The 14,517-nt window shown below is 50.4% G+C and overlaps 1 protein-coding gene across 1 annotated transcript in view; it reads left to right on the forward strand.

Moving 5' to 3' along the window:
• Positions 1-14,517, forward strand: part of NOTCH1 (notch receptor 1) — a 98,742-nt gene that overhangs the window by 47,011 nt on the left and 37,214 nt on the right. The window contains 8 exon segments of the mRNA XM_048512189.1: positions 417-755; positions 5,984-6,106; positions 7,152-7,385; positions 8,060-8,215; positions 9,953-10,038; positions 10,040-10,102; positions 10,104-10,149; positions 11,561-11,642. Of these exon segments, the coding sequence (XP_048368146.1) occupies positions 417-755; positions 5,984-6,106; positions 7,152-7,385; positions 8,060-8,215; positions 9,953-10,038; positions 10,040-10,102; positions 10,104-10,149; positions 11,561-11,642 (1,129 nt within the window).

Raw genomic sequence — 14,517 nt, forward strand, 5'->3', positions numbered from 1 at the left:
TCCTGACTCGCAGGGACGTGGGTTTCATTGAACGAAGCAGCCACTTAAATGGTCACTTCATTGTTGGTGGCCGACAAGAAGGAGGCTGCTTCGAGGGAACAGGGAAATGTCAGCCTCTCCAGCATTCAAAAGCGATGCTTTTTGGGAAGTTCAAATCCTGAACTTTCGAGCTCTCTAATCACTTTTGATCTCTCCGATCACTGTTATGTGCTACAAGATTGTTTGGCTTTTTGTTCTGTGGTGCTGTGTTTGAAGTCTTTGTCCAGTCTAGCGTTGGCCAAAGGCAGACTGACCCTCACCAAAGCCGCTGGCCTGTTGATGTTGAGGCTGTTGTGAAGAGGTCCAGCTGGGTCCTGTGCTCCCTTGTAGACGCAGACAGGTGGCTAATAGCTACGTTCCCTGTGTTTGGCTTCCAGGTAAGACCTGCCAACAGGCAGATCCGTGTGCCTCCAACCCCTGTGCCAATGGTGGCCAGTGTGTGCCTTTCGAGTCAAGCTATGTGTGCAAGTGTACACCAGGCTTCCATGGAGCCAACTGCAAGGAAGATATCAATGAATGCAGCCGCACAACACCCATCTGCAAGAATGGTGGGACCTGCATCAATGAGATCGGCTCCTTCCAGTGCCTCTGCAGGCAGGCATATACAGGCCAAAACTGCGAACACCTCTATGTGCCTTGCGATCCCTCCCCCTGCCAGAATGGGGGCACCTGTCGCCAGACTGGGGACACCACCTACGAATGCACCTGCCTTCCAGGTACTGTTACTTCTCTTGGCTTATTTGGCTTCTGTTCTTCCAAGTCAGTATAGGGGTAGATGGCTGCTGCTTCTGGGGCTCTCCCTTTTCAGCTGTTCAGCTACCTTGTGGTTGGAGTTGCTCAGGGGCAAACTTGCGTGCGCTGAATCTGGTTTCACTGAGCAGCTACATTTAGGCAGGGGCATACCGGGGGGAAATGGTGCCTGGGGCAACAACTGCTCTGGGTGCCCCCCGGTGCCCCACTTACCTTAGCTGGCGGCAGTCCTGGGCAGCCTGGTGGGGCTGCAAGGCATGCTGGGGGCTGCTGACTCGGCTACTTTTGAAGGAGCAGCTGGGCCAGGAGCCTGCCGCAGGCCCCTCAGCCCAGCCCCACCAGGCTGTCCTGGACCGCTGCCGCCAGCTAAGGTAAGTGGGGCACGAGGGAAGGGGGTGGGGGCGATTTTGCAACCCCCACTGACTAAATGGCCGGCGCCCGGGGACATGGGACCACACATGTCCCAGCGGCTGGTACGCCCCTGCATTAGGCCAGCCCAGTCTTTCAGATTAGCCCAGTTAGATAGAATGGTGGTTGCAATCCTGTTAGCATAGTGAAGTCTTCTGCCCCGTCACGCATTCTCTCTAGCCTCACGCACACATTGGATGCGGCCGGGCTTCGTGTGGCTGGCCCCATGGCACTCTTGGCCAAGAACTATTCATGACATCTCCTCCCTTGTTTGTAAACCAGTTCAGAAAATACCTGTTTAGAAGAAACCTTTTGTAATTCTGTCACAAGTATAAACTGCAGGAGTTCTGGAGAAAGAGTGCTGCATGTCACGCCTGTTTCACCGGCGTCTGCTCGGTCCTATGCTGTCTTGTCTACAGGCCCTTTTGAAACCCAGTTATTGAAGCATGACGTTAGAAGGGGGCCTGGGTGTTTTGGTGGGTGGAAGCCTCTCTCTTCCCCATCCCCCCCCCCACTGCCTTTTGCACAGTCATGCTGGGAGGAGAGTTGGCAAGTGCAGAATGGTTTCATTGGCCCCATCAAAGAGCCAACATTTATAGTGCCCAAATAGCGTTGTGTCCAGTACTGAAATCTGCAGCAACATCCTTCCTTTGGTAGATATTTGATGCGTGGGAGGTTTCCCCTGCAGCAACGGCCGTGTCTATCAGATGCTACCATTATGTGGCAAAGGAGAATGTTCTTGTGATAACAATACGGGCAGAGCTATCAGCAGCCCATTTACTGGATTCTTTACAATAAACTCTCCATTTTTATTTGCTGTCCCAACTGCTGGTAATCTAATCTAAGGGCCGTATCGCCATCACTTGTAGCCCTGAGTGGAAAACAGTTGTGCCCCGCAAACGGATTAATCTTCTGAACAGGATGAAATGGGTCAGCTGCTGTCCACGGCTGGGTTGCTTCATTTACAGCTTGTCATCTCTCCCATCATTATCATACTTCTGGTGGTCATGAACCTTCCCCTTTTTTACAGTTCACCTGACCTGAATAAATCCAGGTGACAATTTTTCTTGTAAGCAGGATGTTCTCTTTTTTTCCAAACAAAACAAGAAGGTGGTGACGGCCACTCACCTGGAGAGCTTTCAGATTTATGGAGAAGTCGATTTATGGCTACCAATCTTGATCCTCCTTGATCTGAGATTGCAAATGCCTTAACAGACCAGGTGCTCAGGAGCAACAGCCACAGAAGGCCCTTGCTTTCACATCCTGCACGTGAGCTCCCAAAGGCACCTGGTGGGCCACTGCGAGTAGCAGAGTGCTGGACTAGATGGACTCTGGTCTGATCCAGCTGGCTTGTTCTTATGTTCTTAAGAAAATATTTCATAGGAGAATGTGTTTTTAATGCCTCCCAAATTTCCCAATCTTTCTCTACTAAAATTTGGGGGAAATCCTGGGGGAAACCCCTGTTGCTTGAATGTTTCTGGTTTTCCCCCCTGTGACTTTTTTATCTCAACTCTCTCCACAAAGAGGGCAACTCAGAACATTTCCAGCCCAAAGGATAACACTGCCTGTCCGGATGCAAACAGTACTGGGGGAGCACCCAGCAGGTCACCGGACAAAGTGGGAGGGCTCTCTGGAGCCTGGCCTAGCAGATGCTGCCTGCTGGTTTTCTTTCCACAGTCCTGAGGACTAGAGTGGTTTTCGAAAGAGAGATTCCAGCTCTGGCCTCTGTGCCCCAGTGCTGGGAGTCTGCCTCAGTAGAGGGCCTGGACCGCCAAGCCCTGCTTGTTTTGCCCTCCAGGGCAGCTGGTTGACCAGTTTGTTCGACAGGATGCCAGGCAAGATGGACCACTGGTCTGAATCCAGCAGGCTCTTCTGATGTTCTTCAGGTTGAAAGTGCTGGGTTTTCTGTCTTTCCCCCCTTGGGACATGTCATGCCACAGCTTGTAGCACATTTTGCTAAATGCTCTCTGAAGCCATCCTGAAGGCTATTTCTAAGTCGCCCTCAGCCAGGCTCTGGAATCCTTCGGTCCCACTTCATATTTTATTTATTTATTTATTTATTGGGTGGGGGGTTGTGCTGCCTTTCTAAGGACTTGTCTGAGGTGGCTTTCAGAATAAAAATAATAAAAACCAATAATGAAAAATATTAATTAAAATCCAATATTAAAATTTCATCTCAGCATAAAAAACAGACCATTGAGACAGACCACTGACAGCTTGAAGTTCTCGCTCGGTTTCTCTCAGTGCACCCTTAAGCAGAGTTACGTCCTTCTCTGGCCCTTGAACTCCATGGACTTAGAAGGGTGTCACTCTGTTTATGGTCGTGTTGTTGGTGTTGTAGTCTGGTGGCCCTGTTTAGGGGAATGATCCTGGCTTCTGGCTTCTCTTATTTGAAAGAGAAAGGCACCCTCTGTGAAATGAGGGAGGTCTGGCAGCAGGCCCAAAGATTTCTTGAAAGGTTATGGTTTTATTGTATTGTTTTTGCTCTGTGAGTAAGGTCAGGCAAGCCCCGGAAGAGGCAGTATAGACATTCTTTTAAATAACCACACAAATTTGAGCCCTGAGAAGTTCATTTGACCTTACTTTGAGGAGCAGTAATGCAGCTGTTGTTCAGAGCATTTTCCCTGTCTTCACAACACCTTGGAAGGAGTGGATGTAAAGCTGATGCTGGCTGAGGCAGAAGCTCTCCCTGGTTGGACTTGGCACTGGGGCCAGGTGCTGCACAGCTGCCTCACACAGGGAGTGGCTCAGTTTAAACCAAGCCCTGCAGAGAAGTCCCACGGTATTTCTTTGGCCATATCCATGCTGAGGCAGTGGCTTGCCAAAGGATGTCCAGTGGATTCAGGGCTGAGGCTGCAAGTCTATGGAAGAAGGTAGCTTTGGAAGTGGGATGACCTGGCCAGCTCAACCCCCGTGCGTTGCTTGATTACAAAGTGGTTGGTTGGTTGGTTGGTTTTTTTAACAGAACCAACATGGTGTAGTGGTTAGTCTAGGATCTGGAAGACTCGAGTTCAAATTCCCACTCTTCCCTGAAAGCTCACTGGGTGATTTTGGGCCAGTCACACTCTCAGCCTAACCTACCTTGCAGGGTTGTTTGATGAAATTATGCAGGTGTCCTGGCCTGCCAGGCTCACAGAGAGTCAGGTCACACCTGGTAGCAGGCACAGATGCAAGAGAGGGAGAAAGCAGCCTTACGCTGAGTCCAGAGGAACAGGTCTGGGAAGACGCAGTCCAGGGTCAGAGGTAAGTCAGGTCAGGCACTCCAGTCGAAGTCTGAGTTCTGCCTGCAAGCAGATGTGGCAGAAGGCTGCCGGCTTTCAGCAAGGTTGCTCCTGCAACTTTCCACCTCCCAGAGCTGCCTCTTATATGTCTGGGCTATAGCTCAGTTTTGATCCTGAACTGACTGACAGCATTCTCTGTGTTGCCTTAGGGCTTCCAAGCGTCCACTGCACCTTTTAGAATGCAGTACCTGCTGGCTACGAATTCTCAGCTGCCTGACAGACTCAGGTGAGCTGGGTGGACTGCTAGGCTGGCCCTCAATGGCTGGAGCTACTTCTGCAAACACTCTGGCTTCCAACTCCTGACTTGGGCCAGCTCTGTCTGCGTCCTGTGAGGCTTCTGGCTGTGCTTGAGGCCCAGTTGACTGAGGCTGCAGCACAGCGGGGGTCATCCTGCCAGTGCTCCTCCTCCTCCTCCTGGTCCACGACACTGAGCCTCTTCGGGTCCCCACTGGGGAGATAGGCAGAGTGCCAGTCAAGTAAATAGTAAAATAAACACAAACACCTTTGGGGTGATTATATGTATCCCCTGTACAAGTTTAGTGCAGCTCCATCATTATGACACAGGGAGGTGGAGGATGTATCTTTTTACCCTGTGACCCGCAGAATGTGATTTCCAAACGTCCCTCCTTTTCAGAATTCAGCTTTGCAAGGATCCTTCCTTGTTATAAAAATATTAGTGATTCACTGGGTCTGTCAGAATCTGTGATAGCTGTCAGATTGCAACCTAGAAAGTCGGCTTATCAGGCTTGGTCTAGGTGCGACCAAGCCAGATTTAGACTACTGATGGTAGTGTGGTGGATGGGATGCTGGAACTAACCCCATCGAGACTTGTAGCAAAAACATTCTTGAGGTAAGAGACCACAATGAAGATGGGTAATTGTTCCCTCTGGTTGTAGCGAGAACTAAAGGGAGTTAGTACTGGGATGAAAGGGGTGTTTGTTTTCTGTCTGTCAGTTCTAAGAGAAGGAAGGGGCCTTCTAGGCTGCCTCAAGGCAGGAAATTGTAAGCAAAGACATCCCAGAGGTCTACATGACAGCCCTGTGCTTGAAGACTTCTTGAAAGACTTGAGTTTTTTTGTTAAGAGCACTTTTGAAGTGTTAAAATTTCAACACATTTTACCTCAGTAACTCTTCATCAGTCTTGCAAAGCAGGGCATTTGTAGTTTTGGAGGAAGATGGGGCGGGGGAAGGCTAGAGTTTGCCTGAGACCATCTAATACTTTTCAGGATGTGACACATGGACTCTGCAGCCTCCTCCAAGGCACTCCACCATGGCAGCTGTTTGGCCCCTCAACAGGCTAGGATTCTACCAGTGCTGAACTTGGGAAAGGAAATTGGGTTTTTTTATCATTAGTTAGGGTGGACATGGGGAAGCTGTCTGGTTAAGGCTTGGGGCAAGCTGTCTGGTTAAGTGGGCTTCCCTGTTTCCAGGGAGTTGGTTCCATTGCATTTCCTATCAGGTCACGTTGGCATTTGTGCAAAAATTGCTTTCTCTACTACTTGGCAGGTTTTACTGGCCAAAATTGTGAGGAAAATCTTGATGATTGCCCAGGAAACAGCTGCAAGAATGGAGGCACCTGCGTGGACGGGGTGAACACCTACAACTGTCAGTGCTTGCCTGAATGGACAGGTGAGGAACTTGGAAGGGAGAGCCTGAGGGTGACCAGGTTGGGCATTTGCCAGAGCCCAGCAACTGGCTGGGGTCTGCTGCCCCCACAGGTCCTTGCGTGAGGCCCCCAAGGAGACTGGAGGCAGCAGACGAGCACAGGGTGTTTGTCTCCTCCAGTCCAGAAAGGGCCCTTTAGAACCTTGAAGCTGGCAGTGAGAGGGTAGCCTTTCCACAAGAGGGTGTGACTTGACAGCTCTTTGTACTTACACACACTCACAAAACTCCCTCCATTGGAGAGATTCTGTTGCCACAGTTGATGTAATATAACCTTTGCATTTTAGGAATAATCTTATGCATCTAGCCTCCTTATGCTTCAAGTTTTGAATTTTAAAGTCCATCTCTTGCATGACAGGTGATTGTCACCAACTTTTAATTCCCTCATGAAGTAATGCTAGATCAATACCAAAGCCCAAACTTGTTTTCCCCCCGAGAACTTAGAAGTTAAAATTCAGATTTAGAAAGGTGAAATTGAGAATTCCAGCTCAGTTTTAGGTTTTGTAACTATTTATTGGCTCAGTTGTCATCCTTTCTCCTCAGGCATAGAGACTCCAGTTTTATGACTGGTAGTTCAAAGGGAAAGAAGGACTTTCCTATCAGTGACCACAGTGACTCAAGACTCAACCTGTATTTGGTATTGGGACCTCTATGGTCTGGCAGCACTGATTCTCAGTGCTACTTGATGTATGATCATTGTAGGAGGTTAACACTCCAGATGCCTTAAATACATAGCTGGAAATATAGAATGTGAACCCAACAAACCTGTGTTTACCAAACGTGTGTCATGAAGGTTTGCTAGTCAGGAATGGCAAATCCTGCATTTGCTTTGCTTAATTGCATGAGTAGTCCAACATGTTCATAAATATCTGTGTTAATCCTGTAGACCAGTAAATCTAGTAGAGTGGCCGTGATCAGAGGCCACAATGCTTTGGCCAGTGGTTGTGCTGGGGAAGAGCTCTTCTTTCCAGGGTAGTTGGGTGACCATGCAATTCTATCCTCTCTCTCCTAGGCCAGTACTGCACTGAAGATGTGGATGAATGCCAACTGATGCCCAATGCTTGCCAGAATGGTGGCACCTGCCACAACACCCATGGCGACTACAATTGTGTTTGTGTCAATGGCTGGACAGGAGAGGATTGCAGTGAGAACATCGATGACTGTGCCAGCGCAGCCTGCTTCTCAGGGGCCACCTGTCACGATCGTGTGGCTTCCTTCTACTGTGAATGCCCACATGGACGAACAGGTACCAGTCAATAGAAGGTGGGAGGACCATGCCCAGAAGGGATGCATGGGAATGGGAAGTGATGAAAGCCATAACAGAGCAAGAAGAGGAGGAAACCTCATTTGGGGGAGGACTGGGGATTTTGGCCTCCTGGAATTCATAATGACTCTTGCAGCAGGCCGAAGGCCAACACAACTGGTCAGTGGTGTGTAGGTGAAGAGCAAATGTGAACTTTGGAGTGATCGGGGGATGCACTTTAGCATCTCTTGTTTCCCTTCTTTTCCTATCTTGCAAAGTTCTTGGAGATGGGGTGGTCAGCATCTGAGGAGGAGTCATGTTCTTCAGAGAGTGGCTGGGGCATCAGAAGTGTATTTTGTTGTACAAATTGGCAAGTGGTCAGACACTGCAATAAAGCTGGCACTGTTGGAGAAAGGGGTCTTCAGCCTTCCTGGGGGCACCTGGGCAGGCTTGTGCCCCTTACCCTTCATTTGGTGCATTCTTGGTGACAGGGCACTATTGCGGTGCTCTTCATGCCTTGGCCTGGATGGCTCTGGTCGGCCTCATGCTCAGGCAAGGGTGGGTCTTAGTCCTCATGGACTTGTGGCATGAAATTTCCTTGGACCTTGGTTGCATTTGAAGGGCGGACTCCCCTGTTTGTGGAGTTCTTTTCAGCATCGGTGCCCATCTCTTCATAGGTTTGTTGTGCCACCTTGATGACGCTTGTATCAGCAATCCATGTAACGAAGGGTCCAACTGCGACACAAACCCTGTCACTGGAAGGGCCATCTGCACCTGCCCGTCAGGCTACATGGGGCCTGCTTGCAACCAGGATGTGGATGAATGTTCACTGGGTGAGTTGCCCACACTCCACCATCTAGAGGGGAGTAAGTGCCAGCGGCATCATGGCTGGGATTCAGCACAGAGTCCTACAGAGGGTGGAGGAGACCAGGAACTGGCAGCTGGCTGGCCATTTTCAGATGAGCAGGCAGCAGTTCCCCAAACAACCGCAAGGCAGAGTCCGTGGCAGAAGTGTCCAGCTGTGCTTTGCAGCTCTGGATGGGCATCCCTGTTTACTTGGCAGGGGGGCAGCGGAAGGGTCTGGATGGGGGGGCTCCCTGGGGTGGGGGTGTCAGGATCCAAACAGCACTAGGAGAAAGTGGGTCTTCAAGGCAGGGCCCTAAGCTCTGCAGTAGCTGATCCTGTGTTGAGGCCAGGGAGCTAACATCCCACAGTTCATGCTTGAGTGCTAATGTGGACCCCAATTTCTGTGTTTTTCTGTGTTCTGTGTTTTTAGTTCTTGTTAACTTTTTAAAACAAACTATCTTGTGCCTGTATTCAATTTAAGATCTATCCATTAGGCAGGTGTTTCTCCCTTCACCCAATTTCTTACTTGGGAACACCAGTGCAGTAGTGTGGGGGGTGGGAAATGATATTGTGATGGAAGGAAAATCCTGTGTGGGGAAATGAGGGAAATCCACCTCAGGAGGCCTCACTAAACTCTCTCTTCCAGCCATTTGTCCACTCCCCACCCCCAGACGCAGAGCGGCTCTTCCCCTCGGAGGGAAGAAGGCCAGTCAGTGCCTGCGTGGCACTCAGTGGGGAAATGACTGGTGAAAGCAACACATGCCCCCCCCTTCTGCTTCTGACAGTCTTGTGCAATAGCTAGACCAGTGGACCCTCAACCTTCCCTAAAAGCCCTTTAGCCTGGGTTCTATATGTTGTGCTGGCTGGCCCCGGTGGCCCCTCCTCCGGAACTGTCCACTTGGGAGTTCCCATCTGGGGAAAGCCCCTCCATGAGACCTGCTCCAGGGCTCCTATTTCCAGGCAGTTTGAAGTGGAGGGAAAGGAAATGGGAGATTGGCCCTGGCAGCCCCGAGGGTTGGGGTTTGCTCCTGCCCTCCGGGATCGAGGGGTTTGCTCTAGACTCTGGGAGAGATGGTTCCCTCACCCTCCCCACTGGAACCCAACTCCACCTTCCAGGCCCCCCACACCTGGGTGCTGCAGATCTTGCACCAGATCCGACATCAACTCCACCTGGAAGGGAGCCAGGAGATATTCCTCCTGCAATGGTTGGAAACTCCACTTGCTGGTCCATGCCTTGCATGCAGCTCCTTCATGGTGATGCAGCGGATACCCAGAGCAGGGAGCCTCTGCTCTGCGGCGGGAGGAGCTTAACACCCCTCTTTTGGCAGGTCTTCTTTGTTTTCAGCACGACAGCACCTGGCAGCGGCATTAGCCTTAGCTGCTGCTCGCCTGTCAGTGGTCTTCCCGTGTCTTATTGGTGGTGGTGGGGGGGGTTCCCCTTGGTGGGTTGCTGCTCGGGTCCTCTCAGCTGAAGACCTATGGAAGGTCTCAGGTGGAGGCAAAAAAGTCCATGCCCGATCCGCCATTACTGCAGCTGAGAGGGTGATGGGAATTTCCTGGTCTAAGGTGCTCTTGGCGACCCCTGTGAGAAAAAGGTGACTCGACCCCCAAAGGGGTTGCGACCCCCAGGTTAAAGAGCAGCTGGAAGCTAGACATTGTTTTGGCCTCCTGTCTCCGGCGGGGAGGAGCTTATCCCTGTGGGTTCGCCTCCGCCTCTTTTCCAGGGGCCAATTTAGCCAGGCATGCAGGGAAATGCCTCAACACGGAGGGCTCCTTCCAGTGTCAGTTTACTTACTTAGAGGACTACTCCTGGACCTCGGTGCGAGAATTGGCGATCAGTGAAGTTATCTTCAAACCCGTGCCAGAGCAGTACCCGCTGGTTTGGACCAGATTGGAGTGTTCCACTGTATTTGCATGCCAGGTAAGCCAAAGGGACGCTGTTTTTCCCTTAAACCTGAGGCTTGCGGCGACCTTGTGCTCATTTCTGCTGCCGTCCTCTACTTCTTGACTTCTCAATTTCAAGAGGACAAAGGAAGAACCTTGACAGCTACCGCATGGAGACAATTCTCTGTGCAGCTCTTGTTGCTGCTGTGAATGCAGAAGCATCCACAGTCACCCCAGAACATCCACATAGTAGTTTTTCCTACACTTTTCTTTCTCAAGTCCCCACGACCAGCAGCTACCACATTCAATTGGAAGGGATTTTTTAAGGTAGGTAGCGGCTTAGATCCGCCTTTGGCTTGTTATTACACTATACCAGTTTTTTGTCACAGTTAGCTAGATTTCATGTTGTTAAAAAAGTGGAACAACACTTTTTTTTTTTGCAGATGTGTAAGATCTTTCCCCTTATAATTCTGTAGTGAGAAGTGCTGGAACCTTACTTTTAAAAAAAGGAAGCTGAGAAAACTCAGGAGTGGTTTGATGGTGTGTTCCTGCATGGCTGCATGGCAGGGGGTTGGACTTGATGGCCCTTGCAGTCTCTTCCAACTCTATGATTCTATGAAATAGCAGATCACAGCAATAATACTGTAGCAAACCATCAGTTCCTGATTTTTTAAAGCCCTCTGTGTGGTGAGTGGCTGAGATTAGGAGAATGGATCCTGTCCTTCCTGTCCAAAGGTGCGTCTTTCCAAAAAGACTGTGCTGAGCCAGGTGCGTCAGAAGAGCAGAACAGCATCAGGCGGATGCTTTCAAAGGCAGCCCTGCAGGAAGGCCACCAAGGCACAGTAAAGCATCTGTGTGGAACAGTCCCTCTGAGGACTGGATGCTGCCCTGCAGCTGTCGCTCAACTTGGTTTCTGGCTACCGGCACCTTCAGTATGTTGGGTGGACCGAAATTGCTTAGCCAAAATCCGATTATCCTTCAAGAACACCAGAGGATACTGTTGTTATAGGCGGGGGCAGCTGTTGAGGTCTCCAGAGCTCATGAAATTTGTGACAGTGAAGGCAGCCTACGTGTGCGGCACGCCTATTTGTACTGCCTGCTTGGGGGGAGGGGGGTGTTTTGTGTGTGAGCAAAAACGGACTTGGGCTGGGTGCAGTGCTCAGATAGTGCTCTGTTCTGAAGTGTTCCTGGGAAGAAGGTGGTGCAAACATGGGTGCAGGTTTGAAGATGCTGAATTGTGGGAAATGTGACTAACCGGGCAGGAATAGCTAGGTGCATGCAGGAGGCAGAGGAAACCTCCCATTGGCCACGAGGTCCCGGGGGCAGGACCTGGCAGCCAGGCATGTGCGCATGTGCATTTCTTCCTGAGAGAGAGGCCTTGATTTCCTTTTTCTTTTTTTACCCTGGGATGTAAGGAGTGATTGATACTGTAGGATCAACATAGGCAGATGTGCCAGCAGCGGCCTGTCCTCCGCTGGTTGGGATCTGCGTTGGACAAAGATCAACGATTTTGGGTTTAGAGTTACCCCTAAATTGGAAGGAATCACAATGATCGGTGTCGATAGCCTCCGCCTGTGGCGCTAAGGAGCCTTTGTAATGGGTAAAACAGAGGCAGGAGTTAAATCCTGGCGGAGGCAATGCTGGCCTGGCAGATTTAAGCCCACAGCTGGTGCGCAGCAGAAACAGGTGCACCTTTTGATGCCTCCCTTTCACAGCGCTTTAGAGGAATGTGTTGGGGAGATGCACGGGGAACCTTGAAATTATTCAACTACGGTAGGGATACGGCTTTGCAGAAATGTTGTAGAATGGCAAGCTTAATGGGCATTCAAGCAGCAATGCGTCCACGAATTAGAACTTCCCTGTTTAGGGGTTTGCTGTTTGTGAATGTCAAATGTTGTTGTCTCCCTGTCCTGCTCTTCTCAGGGCTGCTGGCAGGCATCAGGGTGGTCCTTTGTTGGAGACCCCACAGGCTTATCCCACAGGGTGCTTGTCCTGTTCTCGTGGTGAGGAGTGGGGGAAATGAGGCTTTTGGAGCATCAGGAGCAAGTTGGTGGAGGAGGGAACTCATGAGGAGGGGTGTGAAGGAGAAGAGGGATGCCGATTAGAATTGGTTTCTCTGAGGTACTGGCGTACAGGACATTTCCCTGTCCCACAACTTCGGAGGAATGGGCATATTACAGGAGGGCCCTTATGATTGGGCCAAAGACCCTTCCATACTCCTTAATCTCTCATAGTTTTGAGTTCAAAAACGTCACCAAATTCCCTTAAAGAAATTATATACTTATTACACATAATGTATTGCTTGCGGATTTATGGAGGTAAAATATGTATTATTACGAATTCCTGCCCGTGAGTCAAGGGAATGGCGCTCCCCACTGAACGTGCGCTTGGTCAAAATGGTGGGTTTGCTGCCACATGATGTATGGAGTGGTCCAATTCTGAGAACTGGCACCAGGCCAGCAAGGGTGGTCCCTGGCAAAATATGGCCTCCGTCATTTTTTCTGGTATCAGAGCGGCTGAAGAATCAGCTCCTCCGCTCTTCTCTGTGAGGATGGAGGTGCGTGCACGCGGGGAGTTGTCCCCTTTTCTGATAAAAGGGACATTTTCTGATTTGGGGGGATATCACGAGTAATGCGACCTCTCTCCCTCTCCCATACCCAGCTGCTTCCCGGGGGCCAAAATCATCTCTCTTGCCTGGGAGTGAGGGGGGGGGGGGTGAGGAGCAATTTAAATAACAGCAGCAGAAAACTTTGCACTTGAAAGGACCCCCTGTTTGGGGGGAGGCTTAGAGGGAGACGGGGTGGATTTAAATGAGATATCAGAGCGCATGGTGGTGAGGCCAGACAATGCGCAAGGGCTCACTCATCCATTCAGAGGGGTTTGACTCCCCCAAAAATGCAAATCAGTTTCTCAAAACTGGACTGGTTGGGCAGCAGTTTCCATGGCGAAGGAAAGCTGGCCTGGAAAAACTTGATTCTGGGGGAAGGGAAAATTCTGTTCCCTGTTGAGTTTAGAGACCATATGGGAAGATGCTGAGTAGAATCCAGCACCATTCCTGCCGGACTACACTCCAGCATCAGTGTGGCAAAATCACCACCAGTTGCCTACAGTTCTATTTGGGTTACTTCTCCTCAACACATTTGTGGAAGAATGGAGTTTATAAGCCAGGTCAAAGAAACCCTGCAGGTGTTACTCGAGGTCTCACATCAAAAATGGTACTTACTTCCCACTTACTCCCGAGACCCTGCCCAAAATCAGAGCACAGATGATACCTACTGTTTGAAGGATTTCATGGCGACAGAATCAGCTGTAGAGAGTTGTAGGGTTTCCAAACGGTGTGTCTGGGGTCTGGTAGATTTTGCCCGTAATGTTTCTCCCACATTCTGGGTTGGGATTTCTCTCCATCATCAGTAAGTTAGGTGAAGAATTAATCCAGCAAGGCTCGTGCCTCCCTGACCAGAAGCCATAAGAGGAAGAACAATTCTTTCCTATGTTGTGGGAATTTATAATTTTCACTCTTAGAGTGTTGTCCCTCCCCCACTCCCTTCCATTGTTTTGTTCTTCCTGTTTCAAGAGGACAACTTTCGAGCATTTTGTTTGGCTGCCTACCTCTTTGTCCATTTAAATTCAACATTCCAGCAAGGTGTGGGGTGGCAAAGGTCCTTCCAAAGAGCCATGAGCTCCAGCTTTTAGGATTTCTCTAGGGGTGCTCTGTTCAGCAGTGATGGCTCAGTTCTCCTGCCCACCCATACTAGCTTCCTTGTCTGCGGATTGGGTTCGAACTCCACAAATGGGGGTAGAGGATTCCAAGCATTGAGGTGCACGGGAGTCACAGGGTGAGAGGGCACTTCTCCCTCCCTTAGGGTGATTGGAAAAGGGAAGAAGGTCTTGGACAGGCAAACAGAATCCCATGATGGGCACTGGAGGCTGGGAGAAGGTTATGAGGCAGAGAGAGGACCTTTCTTCTAGGGCAGGGGTAGGGAACCTGCGGCTCTCCAGATGTTCAGGAACTACAATTCCCATCAGCCCCTACCAGCATGGCCAATTGGCCATGCTGACAGAGGCTGATGGGAATTGTAGTTCCTGAACATCTGGAGAGCCGCAGGTTCCCTACCCCTGTTCTAGGGGAAAGGCTCAGCCTCACTGTTCAGGCAACAAGGGTTGTTCATGGAGAATATCACTTTCTTGCCTCTGCCCAGACTACACTCTACACAACAGACTACCTGTGACTCTGTTGCCCCAACCCAAACACCCCCCACCCCAGCTGGCTGTGTGCACCAGTGGATGTGTCTTATTCTGAGGGGTATTGGAAGCTCAGGGCCTGCCCTGCTCCAGCCTGTCTCCGAAGGAAAAGGTGACCTCCAATGTGGCAAAATCGTTGAGACTGACAAGTCACTTAGGGTGC

This window comes from Sphaerodactylus townsendi, linkage group LG12 (genome assembly GCF_021028975.2).
Source record: "Sphaerodactylus townsendi isolate TG3544 linkage group LG12, MPM_Stown_v2.3, whole genome shotgun sequence".
NCBI classification, from domain to species: Eukaryota; Metazoa; Chordata; class Lepidosauria; order Squamata; family Sphaerodactylidae; genus Sphaerodactylus; species Sphaerodactylus townsendi.